Raw genomic sequence first — 18,905 nt, forward strand, 5'->3', positions numbered from 1 at the left:
AAACACTCGGGGAGGGAGGGGGAAACCATTTTTCATTGGGGCGAAAGTTCAAGAATTACATGCAGCTCACCGCTACCCATTGGGCTCAGTGGTAACCATTGATCAGCCCGCCTGTGCTCTGGCGACACAAGATCCCAAATATTCCATCGGCACTCGCCTAAATCTACAGCTCGGCTGAATCGATTGTAATCTTTGAGCTTGAAGGATACTGCTGTTGGCTCTGCAGGCACATTGATGGCGAATGTTTCGTTCCTGAATGACGGTGATGATGATGAATAAAATTAGCTGCTGCATGTTTAAATAAAGGATCGCGTGGCTGAGAGTTACGTACCATGTGGGTGCCAACGTCTTTGTAATCGTCTTGGACTTGTGTACAATATGCTTGCCTACTCGTACGCGTACATAGGGATCGCTGGTGCCATTTCTATCCACTGCACGTAATCCTCGCGCCTCAACAAGTTGCACCGAAATCATGGCGGGCATTCCACTTGCATCGCTTAGCTCCATGGAGTCATTCATTGTTGACAATGAACCATGATCAGAGTCCGCTCGGCTGTGTCCGCTATCACTAAACAGACTTGTCCTGGATCGTGATGCTGATGGACCCATTTCGCCACTGGATGTCGATGACATGCTGAGATTGGTGCCAATTCTGGTAGTCCCGAGCACGGATGTTTGTGTTCGTCGTTTCACAAGCAGTTGTGGTTGCCATAAAAATCGCACAATCACATCACCGCTAACACCTGCAACGCCATCCAAGGGTATACTCACGGTCTTAGCCATGAAGCTTTCAACCATGTCGCCACGCAACGTAATTCCACCAGATCCTTTTTTCCATATGGTGTAAGACAATGAAAGTTACATAAAGAAAAAAAGGTACTTACCAATTGGCTCATCACCCTGAATCTGGTTCCAATCAAAGACTTCAATGCGGAAACTAGCTGTCACTCGTGATTGCTATATATTGCATTAGCTTCAATGTCATATCACATTCATTATGCGGATACTTACAATAGGCACAGAGAATTGCTCATTCTTCCACACAGGGTTAAGAGTCTTTTTAACGACCGAGCTCTTGTGTACTCGTTCACCATTTACTGTAAACACGACATAAGGGTCACTTGTGCCTAAAAATAATCATGAGCTTTGGATTTCTTCCATTTACCTTACAAGATGATACCTGATTTATCAGCCGCCATGAGATCCTTTGCACGCATCAAGGTCACAGTGAGATTGCCTTGGTCTAAAGAGAGGAAGTCGTCAATGCAATGCGCTGATTTACATGATGATGGTATATACTTACTATCAATGCTCTCGTCAGGGTTAAGGATAAACGAACTCATGGGGATATAATCAAAGCCCAGCCTGATACGACCACCGCCTTCTCCATATAGACTGAACCACTTGCCGTCATCAAGCGTTTCTTCATTTCCAGTAGAACGTCGCTTGTTTTGGATGTGGCGAACAATACCCTTGACATTATCAACCCAATAACCGAATTTGCGATCATCTTTTTCATCAGCAATAGCAGGCCTGACTTCGATAGCAATGCGTGAAATATCCGCCTCCTTAATAAACACGTCGGCTGTCTCATTGAATTCGAGCTTTCTGCCCTTGAGCTTGGATGATTTCCATTGTGGCAACAAAGCATCCGCTACAAGCTGACAGTAGGCATAATTCCTCTGGGGAAGCTCAACCTCGTGTATCTTGACACGCAGCACACCACTTGAATAGGATGCCATATCAACCAATCCATCGGGCGTATACTTGATAGGTGATCCATGTAAATCCAAAACAGATAACTCTTCCTCGCCGCCTTGCTGCTTTGTGCCGATATCATCGGATGACGTCTGGGTATCATTTTGTTCTTGGCTCGATTCAGGAGTTTGCGAAATGGGCCTAGGCTTAGGCAATGCCAAGGTTGGAAGGAATTCAGCTGTGTATCGAAGTTCACCCTTGCCACCACGACGATCCGTTGTACGTAATTGCTCCCATCTATATACTCATATAAACATCGTGATCAATGCCATTCTATATCCCTTTTTCAAGACTTACTGATCAATCTTTTTGCCGGTGGATTCATACCATCGATCTGGATTTTCGCTTTGATCGCCCACACAAAGTTGAACCATGTCCTTGGTGCTGAATTCAATCATACCCAGAGACTTGTCGCGTGATTTGGCGTTCCAATCCATGACTTCAAGCACCAAATCTTCCTTTGTAGAATGTACTGGCACATAGAGTGTCTCACCCCATTCCGGATCCAAGTTGTTGTCAATGACTGAAGTCCTCTCTCGCACTTGAAATCCAGAAAGCACACGCACATAGGGATCCGATTTGCCAACATTTTCCACGTTGCGTAAGTCACGAGCTTGCCAAAACGTAAATCGCATGACACCAATGGCAGGGGCTATAGAATAATATCATTACCTTTAGCTTCCTCCTCCAAATAAAATATCGAAATGATGATTACTTACTGTCGTAGCTGTGTCCACTTTCCTGAGTCAAGCCTCGCATGATAACGGGTTTCCACTGTGCACTGAAACGCAAGTTGCCAATGGGCTTATCATCCATGGTCATGGTCCACCAACCCTCGTTCATTTCTTGTTGCTCGAGAATCTCGCTCAAAGGTGCCGTCCATACGCCAAGCAATGTATCATCATGCACCTTACGCCAATCCTTGACTTCTACTCGGACAAATACTTCACTCTTGTCAAGAACAACAGTCTCGCCCGATGATTCATAATGTGGGTTGGTCTTGTGCCATGCTACGGACGTCCTCAGGATTTGTTTTCCATTCACCATCACACGCACAAATGGACTCAATCTGGGTGGTCCCACAAGACCCTGGCACTCGTGTACGGTCAATCGTAAAACTGCAGAATCTAAATTATGCCGGCACATCGTCAGCTAAAAAGGTACACGTATAATAAACCTGTTACACCTACTTGATTCTGGAGCAGGATCCACAGTGCCATCTTCATGTTTGACAGGCTTTGAGACAGCAAAATAGCGCATATCGACCTTGATATCACCGATCATGTTGCCTTTGTGTAACAATGCGAGATCACTACAATGGAGCCATGGTAGTTAGTTTAAATCTTCATTGTATAGGATTGGCACCCGCCTACTTACAGTCCTTCTTGTTCATTTCGATCTTCATCATCCAATTCGCGTAAATCAAAGTATGCCGTTGCAACACGTTCATCATCATCACCATTCTCCTTGGCGCCCTTGTTGTTCATTTCCAAGCACAGCTGACCATTTAAATTGTTGAGCAACAAAAAGTGCGTCTCATTCCATTCCGGCTGGAAGGTGTTGTTTTGAACACTCGAACGACCTAGCTCCATGGTATTGTCGACAAAGAAACGCATGTATGGATTCAATGTTGATTTGGGTCTGCTGACAAATGGGCCACCGTTTGCGTTAACCTTGTCGAGATTCGAAGTGGATTGGATCTTGACGGCAAGGATACCATTGGCTTGGGCTATTAAGGTCGACATGAGTATACTCTGTATCCATCACTATCAAACGACCCTATACTCACATATATCCATCTCCCCTGCAAAGAATTGCTCCACATCAAATGTAAACGAATTGGGAGCATACATCATAGGACCCAAGATGGCATGAGCTTGATCGCGAACAAATTCTGATAAGCCTGGAATCTATGATAGAGACATTATTCTTAGTTACACACACACACACACAGGGCTGATACACATGTAACGTTGACGTACCACATTGACATCGAAACCAAGGGAATCTGTGCCGAGAGGACGTAAATTGTAGTCGAAATCAGGCTTGTCGAGGAAGCTGGCATCGAATACTTTGGCGTAGGGGAACTTGTTCATGAATCTGATCTTGACGCGCATCTTGCCCTTAAAAGAGATATCCTCCAATTGCACAGGAATCACAATTCCCTTGATGAGATGGATGTTGATAACAATCTTGGGATTCACCAAAGGTTCTCGCTCGATAGTCGTGAGATCATGCAAATCATTGGGGATAAAGGATACTCGCCAATCCATACACTATTTCACATCATTTAGAATCCATGCAACGCGGTACACATGTATGTATCCACTTACCACCGTATCAGCATCTTGATTGAGATAGGTTTTTACGCTCTCGATTCGAAATGGCTTTGTTCCCAATGTGAGTGTTGTTAGGCGTACGGATTCGACAAAGCTGGGCAAGTAATCACCAATGACAGTGTCGAGGTTCTCGAGAATAAGCATACAAAGAGCAGGTTCAAAGACGAGCCAGAACTTTTGTAGGAATCCATTCATCCATTCCACAGGTTCCTCATCTGCTTCGTTTTGTGTCTTGGCAAGCACACGCTGTAAATCATTGCGTTTGTTGTATCGATATTGCTGCATACTGGTCTGATAATACACCGCTATTGATGATAGACCCCATGATTAGCTGCTCCCCCCTCCTTTGTGTTTTGAAGTATTTTCAACCTACCAATGACAAAGCATCCAACGATAACAGCACCCATCTCAACCTTGAGTTTGCCCAAAAGAAACGCCACGAGAGCAGTGACAAAGAGAACAGCAACATTGTGATACCATTCGCCATAGAGTGCCTTGGGTAGCTTTTCCTCAAGCATGTCCTGCAAGCTGATATTGTCCTTTCCACCCTGTTCTGAAAGTGTAGCTGTTAAATTGGAGAGCGTAGGGTCGAGCCATGATACAATGTCGGATGGTTGACTAGGAAATGCGCCCACTGTCAAGAAGGTGTCATGGTCGTCGGGTAATGGAAACGTGTTTGTTGCAGCTGTTGTTGTCGTTGTTGTTGATTGTTTAGAAGACTCTACTTTGGCTGAAGGTGTATTGGGCTGTTGTGATGCGTCATTTTCTTTCTCCATGGAGTCCATTGAAAGGAGAGGGAGACAATAAAAGCGAGGAGAAGATGGGTCGCGAAAACGGGTGTGGTTAACAAACTAAGGAATTCGGTTCCGAATACCCGAACATCATCAGTTTCGGTTGTCGATTTATGCGCATGTACATGCTTGTGGTCAGACCACCATTCTTTTACTTACCATTCCCCTTGCATCATTCACTACTACCATATTCCTTCTTTTCACCATTACATTGCTATCAGTAACGGCTCATTATTCCTGATGATACCTTCATTTCTCTACATAAAATATGAATGTTGTTTAAACATGTCTGTTCCTTGATGGCATTGGAAACGCTCCTCACTCATGGAATGAAAGCGAGTGAGAATACATACCCTTTCCACCAGCAAGTATGCTACTGAATTTGTCAGTCATTATAACCTCTAAATCTTTTATTTACCTATGGGAGGCAATTTTGGTTCTCTTTGGCTCATCCTTTTCAGAGAGTCGAACACGAACTTCCATGAATAAGGAAATTCCTTCCAATTCTTGGACGACCACTGCATGTGCGAGAATCAGAATACTACATAATCCATAATCGTCGTGGCTAACCTAGAAAGGTTCATCGGTACTCTATTTACGTTTTCCCATCATTGCTTGCTTGTATCTAACAAGCCTTCTTTATGGATCACAAAATCCACATGAGTTGTGGATCCTCAGCCCCCGCCCCCTTTCCCTTACAAGATGCGGCCTATTCTCATTTGAAATAAACATTACCACGCCAAGTTGCGACATTAATGTTGGTTTACATGCATGGTATTCGTTGTTGTGATCGTCCACACTACAAGTCTTTAGGGTTCGAGAACAATTAATTGTACCACCGCACTTGGCCATAAAGTCTTGCCATAATCTTGATGGTGGAACCCCCACCCATGTGTGGTACCTCTTCTTGTATTCCCCGCTGTCATTTTTACTTTCTTAAAGACCCACAATGTCGATCTCTACCATACTACGCTCCATATTCCTGGATCTAAGTGTGACACGTTAATTACATAGGACGATCCATCAAGGAATTCATTCCGTCTACAGTCACCAATAATGAATTTCCGGATGTTGTGTGTGAAAAGGATCGTGGATGCTCACGCAAGGACTCGGCAGTGTTATCCGGAACGGCGTCAAATGCCTTCCCACGATGTTTACGATATGCCACACGCACACGCACACAGCTGTAATCTTCTTTACTGGAATAAAGACATCTTACAGTTTAGTGTATTTGGTTGTTTAATAGAAGCCTGTAGCACAATCTCTCGTAATATACCCAAGTGCATTTCACGCCTCGTTTATTCTCAGAAGAGGGGGATCAAACGCACACGCCTAGGAGTGGTTACACTATTATGATTGTCCGCCAGCAGCAGGAGAACCCTTGCCAAACCCGCAATAATCCCGATAGTATGCATCCGATAATACATACAACATCCGAATCGTTGATGATAAAGATTAAAGATGACATGAATGTAGAGTTGTACTTGGTATGTATCTCATGATGTCAAAAGAAAAAAGGACGAGATCACCTATCCGATATAGGTAGTAAGTAGCACGCGTGACGTTATACTGCAGCCTCGTATTGGCGCGCAATGGCGGGATGATGGGGTAATGATATGATGCGTACGTGCGTGGGTAGGTGCATGGTGTCACTTCCTTGATAAAGTAAATGACATCGCTAAAAGAAGGGATGAGATTGTGGCTTCTGAAATCGTGCATACGACAGCATATAATCAGAAGCAATGAATGCGATTCACAATAGGATGGGATTTTTGAGAAAGAAAACAAGGTTGTAAAGGCGTTGACGGAAAAGCGGTCCATGCGAGCTTTCACCAATCCAGCTCTCCTTACAATACGCAAGTTGGATTGTTGCGGCCCGACAAGAACAGGGAGAAAGGAATACTATAATCCACTGTACAACAATGACAAAAGAGTTATCTGGAGCACACGCACACTACGGCGTTCTCTTTTTTCTTTGACTCTTTTTACCTCTCTTTCGCTCTCGTTCTCTCTATCTTTCTCTCTCTCCCTCCTTCCTTCTCCCTCTCTCTTTCACTCAACCCGATTATTTCCATGGCACCCACAAAGACATTAGATTTGAGTCGTGTGCAACTTGTTGCTTCTGATTTGGATGGTACATTGATCGTTGGTGGTTTTAATGCGTAAGTGGATCATAAAAGAAAAAAAATCCCGCTCTTTCATCTCATCTTCTCCTTTTATCCTTAGTGGCAAAATATCACCACGGACGGTATCAGCACTGCATGCAATCGAAAACAAGGGGTTGCGTATCATCTTTGCATCAGGTCGACCTACACGAACCATGATCCATGCTGTTGATCAAGCGGAGGGCCTTTCACATCTTCTTTGTATTTGTTGCAACGGTGCTCAGATCTTGGATAGCCATACAAGAACCATCATTAAAAAGTTCTCCATTCCACCCGATCATGTGCGTGCTATTATCAAACAAGTCAAGACGGTGTTAGGACCTCATGTGCTCATGGCAGCTGAGAGCGATGTGCATTACAAGAGCGAGAGTGGATTCGATGAGCAATGCGGCAAGTTTATGCAAGGCAAACCCGTTTTGGTGGACGACGACCCTATTGAAGGCTTCTTGAAGAAACCTGGTAGTGAAGAAGAAGACACCGTGGAGAACTTGTTGTTGACGCACCGCACGTGGCCTGCTAGCCAGTTGTACGAGTTCCTTCAGACACAAGTCTTTGCTGATCCAAAATGGAAATCCATGATCCACTTGACCTTTTCAAGCTCACACTTTGTCGAAATTTGTGCTGCCGGTGTTTCCAAGGCATCCGCATTGGCCTACCTTTGTAGCAAATTGGATGTGGATCCCAACAACCTTATTGCATTTGGTGACATGCCTAATGATATTGAAATGCTAAAGTTTGCAGGTAGGCGGGCAATGGGTGGATGTGGATGGGGGGTATCCAAGGACACAAGAGTTAATTACGTATCATAGGGATCGCTGTTGCCATGGGGAACGCACATGAAAATGTGAAGGCTATTGCAGGTAAATTGGAACAATAGGATGAAGAGAGTGGAGGAGTGATTAATTGCTCTTGCCCTCTTTATTATACCAGATCTCACCACGGAAACAAATGAGGAGGATGGCGTGGCTGTTGTTTTGGAAAAGATCGTTCAGTTATAGCATCCAGATGCATCATCTACAACGTCCTTTATTATATCACATGTATTGCATTTCATAGTGCCACCCTACTTGTGGATAGACTAAGATAATAAAAACGCATCGATTGTGGTTGTTCCTATTACATTTCAAAACATTGAACAAGTGAAAGAACCAATTTTGCGTACCTCATTCATCATCATCATCAACCCCTGTTATCGCTAACCTGACGCCAGCATTGCAACATTAGGAAGGTCATCAACAAACAAAGACGCGTGGTCGGCCACTTTTTCTTCCCTCAAGAACAACTTTACCCACCCAACCCCCGTTGTTCATCCCTCACACACACAACAAAATGCCCCGAAACGTGTCATCCTTTCTTCTCTTCACTTTCATGATTTAACGTGGCTCAATATGATTAGCACGATATGAGAACTTGGAACTTTTTTTATTAGAGTTACTTGTGGGTAACATAGCCTTTGCCCTTGTAGCCTTCTGAAGCAATACCGGTGATGGGGTTGATTTTGTCTCTCTTGAAAAGCTCGTTTGTAGCCTCTTCCCATTCCCGTGTTGTAGTCATAGGCTTCTCTTGACCTACAAAAAGAATAGAATCATCAATGATGTGACATTTTTATAAACCTAGAGACATACCATTAGCATCGAGGATGTAGAAAAGAGTAGCAGCAGTTGTCAAAACAGCAACAACACCACCTGCGACCTTTGTATGATCACCAGGCTGAACGACCGGTGTACGTGGGCCATGCTCACCAAAAGCAATATAGTCTAAAAAGGAGATCATCATCAATATCAAGGTGTATAAATATGTGTTTATAACGTACATGCAGCCTTTTTGTCTTCAGTGGACATGACGTTCCAATCCTGTTTTTGAACCTCTTCTAACTCTTTTGCAATGGTATTTTGTTCAGTGGTGGACATGGCAGGCCAACGCGTCTTTAGATCTTGAAGAGCGACCGTGGATGCATTACGACGACCACGCACTGCTGTGGAAGCAGCCATCCAAACGCGACGTGCAATCATTTGAGTAAACAAAGGGAGAAAAAGAGAGAGAGAGAGAAAGTTGCGTGTGTGGTGAGTGATTGCAGCTTTCAGCTCAAATGGTGATCGGAGTGTGTAGTTTGAGCACAAGCAGCAGAGGGGCAACGGCATGAATAAAGGATGGCTTGGCCTTTTGGCGGGTGGAGTCCCAGTAAAATTTGACCGACGTCCTCTCTCTCAAACACCCTTTGTTTCTTGATCTCCACTCGATTTTGACCATGGGCAGCAGAAACAGTAAGTAGAGTGCCTTGTATCTCCACTTCTTTTACTCACAGGTATGTAATCAGAAACCCCTCGTACCATTGGCAAGAACAAGCCTGTGTTCCAAGGTCGAGTCATTACCAAAAAGAAGCAAAAACAACACGATCGTGCCATCAAGAACGTAAGTGTGCATATTCTAGAATGCGTCAGTGTGAAGCTTACATGCTTTATTAGACCCAAAAGTGGCTTGCTTCGAAGGGATTGGTTGCTGCTCCCGAGGAGGAAATGTCAGGTTAGATCAAAGATAGGTTATGCATAATGGATGATAGGCTAACAGTAGTGGCACATCTCTTTTATTAGACGTCGTTGTATCAAGCAACCCAAAGTTACAGAGAGTGGTTGTTGAAGTGCCTGCCGAAGTCCTTGCTGCTGCTGCTGCCGGTCCTGGTACAACTCTTGGTCAACCCCAATAAGAAAAAGAATAGACGACATCAACAGCATTCATCATACACGCTACATCCCATATGCACACGCTTGCAAACATTCATCCGTTACCATGTACATATCGAATAACAGTTTTATTGTTGCAGCATCCCGTTATCTTTATTCGTGTCTATCTTTGGGTGACTCATGGAAGTGGGAAAAAAAGTGAGACATCAGGAACAGCACGTGTGTTCATCTATGATGCAACAAAGTATTACAGCTGTTGTTATTACGAATACAAGAACTAGCTACGTGGAGACCCAATGGATATCATGTCATGGGTTTAAGATCACAATTGGGGTGAGAATCGATAACAACCGGATTTGAGATTGCTATTCAAACTAGGCTTAGTGTATGTCTTACGGCAAATGATGAGAAAATCTACAATAATGAGTCTCAATCAAATCAATCACTACCATTAATGAAGATATTAACACCAAGCAATTTGGATCATCAATCGAGAAGGTTGAGCTTATTGGACAAGCTCTTTAGAGAATGGCATGATGCATTGCACAATCACAGTCAAACATTGAATAAGCTATTCTTTTTGTGGATGAGATGTCGATCTTTTTTATTCGGGCGGAGGAAGTAATATGCGTACAATGTTGTGTGAAATGCAACATAGGCACAATGTCACACAAAAAAAGCTACAGCATCTGTCAGCGGCATATGTCGAATAGCATAAATGACGGTGACAAACGACGTGGCATGACCGGCATCAGTAATCAATAAATGAAAGACCACTTGGCAAGGTGTATTATTCTACTCTGTCATTGTGCATCTTTGTTATGGTGGGAGTGTGTGTGAGAAGAGGTTCATTTACTATCCGTCCAACAAGCACAAGCCACTATCAAGGTCAAAGGTTTCACCGACTACCACCGACGATGAAAAAAGGGCGGTGTGAGTGAGTGAGTGAGCTTATGAGTGTTTTGATCATGCTGCTGAACAATCATCAACAGCGTCATTGTTCCATAACCCGTGGCAAGTATTACGTTGGGGATCATTACAATGATGATGATTACCGGGGGATGATAAAAAGTAAGGGGGTGTGGGTGTGATAGATCATGGGATAAGCTGCTACACGTGAGGCTAGCAAAAAGTGACCAGGTTCATTATCAGAGGTAGAGTGTGTGTGTGTCATTGAGTCTAATTTATGGATATCAAGGATAGAGGTCATGTTTGGGAAGGAGATGAATGTTCTTCCAATCGATGCTATCGGCCCGTATTTTCCACGTTCTTTCTTGTTCGTCGTTTGTCGTCGTCCCCTTGCAGCTCAGGGACAATCGGCAAAAAGTCCACGGGGCAAGCGGAATCGAGCCCAAAGTATTCAATCTCACCATGGATCATTTCATCCGATGGATATGACGATGCCGTGTCAAACGAGTAGAAAGTTTATTTTCCAAAGCGAATGATGACACAGCGCATCTTTCTGCACACTCAAAGTAAAAGAATGGGGGAATGCCAAGCTGTGATCTGTATCACAAAATGAAACCCGCGTCATATTCTCTCAGCTGCCGGAGCTGTTTTGGCGATTGGACAGCCACTGCGGCATTTATTCAAACAGCAACCCGAGTAAGAGAAATCGACCAAAAAAGTGCAAAAAAAATCCTGCTGGGGGGAGACCTCAAGCTCTGTGTGCTCTGTGCAAATGGGTGAGAGTGAAAAAAATTTACTGGGCGGGCTGATCATCGCTTCTCATTATATAAACCCACCTTTTGGCCAAACGCATTTATTTCTTTCAAATCACACATCATCGTATATAAACCCCATTTCCTTGTACTATTATCACTGCATACCTTTACCGTGATGCCCTTGTGGTTATAACGGTTTAGCCCTTCTGCTTTATCCATTATCATCTTTTTCTTGTCAACAACAGCAACAACCCCTATTTTATCTTTTGCATGCATCTTCCAAACACAATCGACGATATTTCTTTTCCACAACAACAACAACAACAACAACATGGTTCCTGATTTAATATCCAAACAACATCAACATCCATCTTCTGCCGGTAGCTTAGTGGATTCTGCCTACAACAGCCCAAGCTCAACGATCGACAGTGCCATCAACAGCCGTCGCCTATCATCAGCAGCGTCCCGTAAATGTTGTATTCCCGAGGAAGAACAAAGACCTCGTCCTGCACGTGCTCCAACACCTACAGGCTCAACAACATCCAGCTTGAAGCAATACGGTGAATGCTATCGTCGTCTTGGTGAAGGTACCTCTGCTATTGTGATGGTATTTCGCAAGTTGAACAAGGCTGGCCGTACAGAAAAGCTATATGCGATCAAACAATTCCGCAAAAGATCTAAAAATGAGACCGAAAAAGAGTACATGAAAAAGTTGACGGGCGAGTTTTGCATTTCATCCACCTTCCACCATACCAACATTGTCGAGACCATTGATCTTGTATTGAATGAGCAAAAGCGGTATTGTACAGTAATGGAATACGTAAGTTGTTTAATGATTTCCTTTGCTGTGAAAATGACCGTGTATACTGATTATGCTAAGAATAGTGTCCTGGCGGCGACTTGTTCTCGTGTATCATGACCGATCGCATAACGGAGCGTGAAAAGCTGTGTTGCTTGAAGCAAATGATGCAAGGTCTAGCCTACCTGCACGAATGTGGTGTGGCACACCGTGACATTAAACCTGAGAACATGCTCCTAACGGCTGATGGTGTGCTCAAGATCACTGATTTTGGCGTCTCTGATGTCTTTCGATTTGCATGGGAACGTCAAGGCCACAAGAGCCGTGGTATTGTTGGATCCGAACCCTACATTGCACCTGAAGCCTTTGACAACAAGGAGTATTGGGGTGCTATTGCTGATGTATGGTCGGCTGGTATCGTGTTCTATTGCCTTTGGACCGGTGGTCTCGTATGGCGTAGAGCTAAAAAGAGCTGTGACAAGGCGTTCCAGATCTATACACGCATGCATCCTACACAAACCTTCGACCCTTTTGCACAACACTTTACCAACCCAGATGCTCGCCGTATGCTTTACAAGATGCTTGATCCCAGCCCCCATACACGTATTACCAGCAATGACTTTCTTCTTGACCCATGGGTTCAATCTATCCCTGTTTGTCATCATGGCATTGATGCCAACAACCACCGCCATCAACACACTATCCCTTCAAAGGCCATTGCAAAGTAACATTTTGTGTGTTCAAAGATACCCATCCCATATCCACATTTTTTTCATGCCACCCATAGTATGCTTTTTCACATGCTCTCCACCACTTATGTATATAAATCGCACTTTGCTATTATCGCTTGCACACCACACTTTTGAAAAATACAATCATTTTGGTTTTATCGTTCACTCTATTGTGTTGCCTTCCGCCACAGTATGCGTTATTTTTGTTGTTGTAGCCACAGTTGCACACGACCGGGATTGAATGTGATGGGTGTGTGATGGGTATGAAAGTGTGTGTGTGTGAGTGTGGCACGTGCATCGTTGTTGCCGGGGGGGTGTTGTTGCTGGTTGGGATGGCAACAACAAAACATCCCAGCTCAGCTGGCTTCTTGGCATTTCTGTCATTTCTGGTAGTTCATGGTCATGATGAATGGTCAATAGATCCCCGATGATGAAGATGCATAATCCGTTTTGCCCATCAAGAGGAGCAGCAATGTGTGTGTCCCATTTTGTCTTTATCCGAAGCTGTGGATATCACTTTGCTGCGGGATGTGTTGCTGACAAACAAGGCATCGGTTAGCCAATCGGTGGGAATAAGCCGATGCAAGCATGCTTCTTCTTCCTCCGCCTTAAAGTAGTTGTATACATAGCATTTTTGGGGGTGATGGATAGGATATCCAATAACAGCAATAGCGAAAACAACGCATACACATGAACGCCCTTTTGCTGCGCCATGACGACAAGTTCTCATCCTGCCAAAGGAAGAGAGGCAATATAGCTGTCATGCTGCTACAAGTTCCCTGACGCGTTACAAACACGATCATACTAGACTACTAGTATAAATTATGCATAAGTCAGCATAGCCCAATCCATATGGCGTTTGGATCTCGGAGGTAAAAAGTGATGGTCGGATCAACTATTCTTCTTTTCTACTCCCCCATGTTGCTTGGCCAGGCTCTTTCTTCTATTTCACCCCTTCGGCTTTACTCTTCCATAACAGCAACATGCCTTTGTGAAAAAAGTGAATGTGTACATCAGCTGGCAAGGAATCTGTGGCAGGCTATGACGATCGTCTTTGTTGTCTATATTTCATGTGATCTCTATTTGTTCCATATTCATCCTTTTTTGTGGGCCTGGCCAAATACAGTACGAGCATGTGTATGTTATTTGCTTGTGTTTATTTCTTCTGTGGAACGAAAATCCAGTTTAACAGTGACACAGCACCCGCGGATGAAAAAAGGCAACTCACAGCCGGGACCTCGGATGTTGCGTGTAAGGACAGCCATAAAGTTGCTGTTGTTGGAAAAAACACACCCCTATTGCCATGGGAACAAAGAATTGGATATAGCCAACAACTACCCCACTTATCGCACATCACCCCGTTAGCATGAAATGGTATAGAATTGTATCACAAGTGCCCACAAGTGCCCGCATTACATGTTCCTTTATGCAAGCCACGTTGCATTTTATGCAGCAGCTGCAGATAAAGCTATACCTTATAGCCAATTATCGCAAGCAAAGCGAGCAAGTGGGCAAGCTTACATAGTTGCACCTTTGTGCAACCTTGAACAAGGCTACTCTATCCGTCAGCCTGTGCGCACAGATAAACAATGCTGCATGATATTAAGGTACCACCATCATCACCGTCATCGTCCATTATTATGATCATTGATAATAGAACTAAAGCACTCTATCAAATACGACGATCATCATCATTCGATTCAAGCTCCAAAATCGTAAAAGCAAATGGTACAATCATGGTATACATAAAGAACGGTTGTTATTTCTACGATGATGATGGTATCATTAATGCTAAACTATATACGTATGATGCTATTGCTTGATTGCAGTGGTATCCTGAAAGGTAGTCATGCTATCCCAATTTCCTAAGCATAACGTATCCGATGTAGCTTCGTCGCTGCTATCGTGTGATCCTCCTCCTGCTATTGCTGAAATGGGTTGCTCTTTCCATGGACGACGAGAAGAAAACGAGACGCACTTGGGAGTGACTATGCTAGGATCTTCGTTGATGAGGTTGGGGACACTCTTGATGTGTTCCAGAAGAGAGAGACCGGGATCCATGCTTGCGTGTATAGTAAGACTCAAAAGGTGTAGTAATAGTAAAGAGTACCTAAATAGCGTTGTCTTTCTTATATACTTGTCATCATGCTTAGCCGTTGGCAGATAAGAGTCATAATGTGTACTTTGGCATTTCCTGATATTTCCTATCATTTGTTTTTCAAGTGTGCAAACAAATCCATGATTAAGGCCTTATCTGCCTATTGCCACGTTATCTCGCTGAAGATGACCAGCAGTTAATGATATCCATGTTACACAACGGGTTGCTTCTAAATCACCCTTCTTATCTCTGTGCTGCTATCCATCCTTCACTTCTCCACATTTTCTTCCATATGCACAATTGTGTACGTTGATTTGTTCACGTCTTTTATTATTCACTATCATGTCTCATCCCTTGGGTGAGAAAACCGCGCTGATGTGCAATGCGTTTGTTCCCAAAGAGCATGTCATCATTCGTACCTTTGAGCATTCTCAGCGTGAAAATCGAGAAAGGATAAACTTCATCACCGTATATACATTGTCATTCATCCAACAATGGGTAGTATCTACAATTCGATGTTTCTTGCAAACCACAGAGTCATTGGATACCGAGGAATAAATCAAGCTATTGCCAGATACAACGACTTTTATTGCAAGAGGATTGATCATGCTGCATTTTTGGATGGGAGAGGAAACTATGATTGACTACATGATCGTTGTCGTTGTTGTTATCATGACCATTCCTATCGCCATTGCCATTGTCGTGGATCTCGTTATCGTCGTCTTCATATACAAAAGAAGGACGAATTAGAAAATCTGGTGCTGGCAGGATGATGGCTTACTTATCGGAGAAACCACTCACCACAATTCACGCGCAACCAAGCTCGATCCATCACCTTCATAGTTCCTGGACTCATTGTTTTTTCTCATTCACCTTCCCAAAGCACGAATGGATCCCCATCTTTCCAATCCTCAAAGAGTAGCCACCATCGTATCACGAGAAGAGCCGTCAAATAGCCACCATGTGCAGGGAGGGAGTGGAATCGAAAGAGATGGTGATGCCGAAAATTGCATTAGTTGACCAAGAACCTATTCAAGAATACCGTCATTCGTTATTAGCACACACACAGAGAGACATAATGAACGCCTTTCCCATTGTCTTTGTTCACTGTACTACTTGCCTTTTCCATATACACAAAGACCCGTTGTTGTTGGTTACTGGAAACCGAAAACCATGGTGTAGTATAGTTGAGCCGAAACAAAACGCCAAACCAGCCAACGTGTTGAAACCAAACTTGCCCTCTATACAAGCTGACGCGTCAATGGAACCAATTCGGCTGCAACATTGGACTCTGAATGTACCTCTTGACACCAAACGTAAGGCGGGAATAGCAACGAACAAGAGGAAGCAACAATATCGCCATGGCAACCACCAACCACCAACCACGCTCATTCCTCAGCACTTGGACACACTCACTCTCCCTGACAATGCATGTTCAGAACTACATTAACACCTCACAGCCAACAAGAGCACTCTTTTATAATACATTACCTTGATCGGGATGTCGTGAATGGAATAAGGAAAGGTGGGAGAAAAAGAAGAGAAGCGTTGTCTCAAGTCGTGGAGCTGCTGTTCCCCAAGTTTAAATCCCCCTACTGCTATTACACTAAGGCCACTCATCAATTACCCTATACACACCATCCACCCATCGTCATCATCACCCTCACGATAGACAATAGGTACACGTAAATAAAAGAAATGATGATCCTCACGTATACTAAAAGGGTGTGTGTCATTTTACACTTTACATGATAATGATGATCCAACAACATCCATTGCCTTCATACTACCAGGTTAGCTCGAATCATGAAAGTTAAATGATGGGCATGATGGGCTGGAGCAGGACAATCGTTCGTGTGCATTGGATTGGACAACAAAGGTGAATGGAAGGAATGGGCTATTAGCCGGCAGTTTACAAATAACTTACCAATTTGACTCTTCTGATATTGGATGATGTTTCTGTGTTTGAGCATTTTTCAGTCAAATCTCATTGGATCAAGAAAGTTGAATGATGGGCATGCTGGGCTGGAGCAGGACAATCGTTCGTATGCATTGGATTGGACAACAATGGAGAATGGGAGGACTAAGGTTATTAGCTGGCATTTTGAATTATTCCTAAATAGTGTACAAGAATCATGCATCGCCTGTGCTGAATGACTCAAGTTACACAAACACGCCCTCTGCATCTTTTGCTCTATTTGATCATACCTACTTTACATTAAACAAGAACCACTTCTCATATAGCATCACCCTTGCAACTCATTTAAAACATAAGGTGCCTGTATCGCCAATCTTTACAATTAAACGTGGGCTCTTTAATAGATCAACGTGCTCGTCGGGGTCGAGATCTTGTGTCAAAGTATGAAGTTCATCGTGGGAAGACGTCCCCGATTCGCAATGTGCTTCTCAGCCCAAACTGGATCCGGGGCTCAACCTCTTCGACGACGACCAAAAAAATATTTTTTGGGCAAGTTTATGACATGAACGTGAAACTTGAACCCAAGGTGCTGTTGGCCAAGCCGAGCCATTTATGTAATAAAAACCCCACGTTTCATTGTAAAGTTTGGAGATACAGGCACCTTATCGAACTGTAAGTGTGATGCTATAAGAAGAGTGGTCTTTGTTCATTGTCAAGTGAGTGGACCCTGGCAGGCAAAAGATCTGGGGACCTATTTGTGTAACTCAGCTACTTTACATGACTGGAAGGATGGAAGGATGATACTATATACTGTTGACAAAAGCCCGTACATTGCGATCTAACAGCCATTTCTTCACAATAGCCACTGTTGTCCACTCTATGACATGTGAGCGATTCTCCTGCTTCAGACATTCATTTCCATAGGGTCCGGATTATGTTGATCGAGTTGATTTGGCTGAGCTACGCTCATACAAGGTTACTGGATTGAGCAGCTTATAGAGCATGGTTAGATGTGTGGATTGATGTGAAAATCCCTCTTTGGCTGTATCTCAGCCAAATCAACTCGGATCAACATAATCCAATCATGGAAATGAATGTCTGAAGCAGGAGAATCGCTCACATGTCATAGAGTGGACAACAGTAGCTATTGTGAAAGTAATATGCGTCTATGTACAGCTTTGTCCAGCAGTATATAGTATCATCCTTCCATCCTGAATCCATGTAAATGGCGGGTCCCCCACCAAACTCAGTTCCCTCTGCATGCTGCTCTGCCAGGATCCACTGACTTTGTTGGCTGAACAAAGACCACTCTTCTTATGGCACTCCTTACGAAAACCTCTCGACCTGCCATCTCAAATTTTACAATGAAACGTGGGGTTTTCTTAGAGCAATGGGCTCGGCGGCCAGCGCTGCACGCCGGGTGCCAATTTCACGATCCGACTTCGCAATCGAATTTCGCAAATCATCGCCACCAGCCAAACTGGATCTGGGGGTCGACCTCTTCGTTATAGGAGGCTTGATTTGCCTCGATTTTTATTGGGAGTATGTCGAGGAGTGATACCCCAAAGATGATACAGCAATGTGAAAGTAAAAGTTAACTGAGAGAAATAGATCAAACCGGATCATTGCGAGCTCGAAGAAGAGACACTTTCCGATGCAAAAGAAGGCAAGAAAGGGAACGCTTTCCCCTTGGCGAAGTGTAGCATAAAGTCTGTCATGAATACGCTGGTCAGTGTTTCAGTAATGGTTCTTGCTTCGTCGGAAATAGGGGAACAGGCGGTTAAGTAGTCTGCGTTGGCGATCGGTGATAGGTTTGGCGTTGGGGTCAGTATTGAGCTGGTGGGATAAAGTCGACAATAAGCTGGTCGTTGTGAGCTTCCACGATTGGAAAGGTCATCAAGAATGCATTGAAACATCAGAGTCGTGGCTGTGGGCGATGAAAGTGTGGGCGATGGAGCGAT

General features: G+C 43.9%; 5 protein-coding genes across 5 annotated transcripts; 3 read left to right on the plus strand and 2 right to left on the minus strand.

Moving 5' to 3' along the window:
* Positions 1-32: 32 nt before the first annotated feature.
* Positions 33-4,882, minus strand: O0I10_000456 (uncharacterized protein; the record flags this gene model as incomplete). The annotated part of the gene is made up of 14 exons (XM_058480566.1): positions 33-252; positions 332-827; positions 885-957; positions 1,012-1,127; positions 1,181-1,243; positions 1,304-1,995; positions 2,056-2,410; positions 2,478-2,885; positions 2,949-3,070; positions 3,136-3,487; positions 3,548-3,668; positions 3,741-4,034; positions 4,092-4,402; positions 4,471-4,882. The coding sequence occupies 14 exons, from the start codon at positions 4,880-4,882 to the stop codon at positions 33-35; spliced, it is 4,035 nt and encodes a 1,344-aa protein (XP_058349089.1).
* Positions 4,883-6,961: 2,079 nt separating this feature from the next.
* On the plus strand, positions 6,962-8,051 carry O0I10_000457 (uncharacterized protein; the record flags this gene model as incomplete). The annotated part of the gene is made up of 4 exons (XM_058480567.1): positions 6,962-7,050; positions 7,115-7,794; positions 7,863-7,913; positions 7,984-8,051. 4 exons carry the CDS (start codon positions 6,962-6,964, stop codon positions 8,049-8,051), a joined length of 888 nt encoding a protein of 295 aa, XP_058349090.1.
* A 433-nt stretch (positions 8,052-8,484) lies between these two features.
* On the minus strand, positions 8,485-9,065 carry O0I10_000458 (uncharacterized protein; the record flags this gene model as incomplete). The annotated part of the gene is made up of 3 exons (XM_058480568.1): positions 8,485-8,621; positions 8,679-8,810; positions 8,867-9,065. The coding sequence occupies 3 exons, from the start codon at positions 9,063-9,065 to the stop codon at positions 8,485-8,487; spliced, it is 468 nt and encodes a 155-aa protein (XP_058349091.1).
* Positions 9,066-9,301: 236 nt separating this feature from the next.
* O0I10_000459 (uncharacterized protein) lies at positions 9,302-9,757 on the plus strand (the record flags this gene model as incomplete). Its single annotated transcript, XM_058480569.1, has 4 exons — positions 9,302-9,317; positions 9,371-9,465; positions 9,519-9,576; positions 9,645-9,757. The coding sequence occupies 4 exons, from the start codon at positions 9,302-9,304 to the stop codon at positions 9,755-9,757; spliced, it is 282 nt and encodes a 93-aa protein (XP_058349092.1).
* A 1,972-nt stretch (positions 9,758-11,729) lies between these two features.
* Positions 11,730-12,925, plus strand: O0I10_000460 (uncharacterized protein; the record flags this gene model as incomplete). Its single annotated transcript, XM_058480570.1, has 2 exons — positions 11,730-12,218; positions 12,284-12,925. 2 exons carry the CDS (start codon positions 11,730-11,732, stop codon positions 12,923-12,925), a joined length of 1,131 nt encoding a protein of 376 aa, XP_058349093.1.
* Between the last annotated feature and the right edge of the window lie 5,980 nt (positions 12,926-18,905).

This window comes from Lichtheimia ornata, assembly GCF_029851405.1.
Source record: "Lichtheimia ornata isolate CBS 291.66 chromosome Unknown scaffold00001, whole genome shotgun sequence".
Taxonomy (NCBI): domain Eukaryota; kingdom Fungi; phylum Mucoromycota; class Mucoromycetes; order Mucorales; family Lichtheimiaceae; genus Lichtheimia; species Lichtheimia ornata.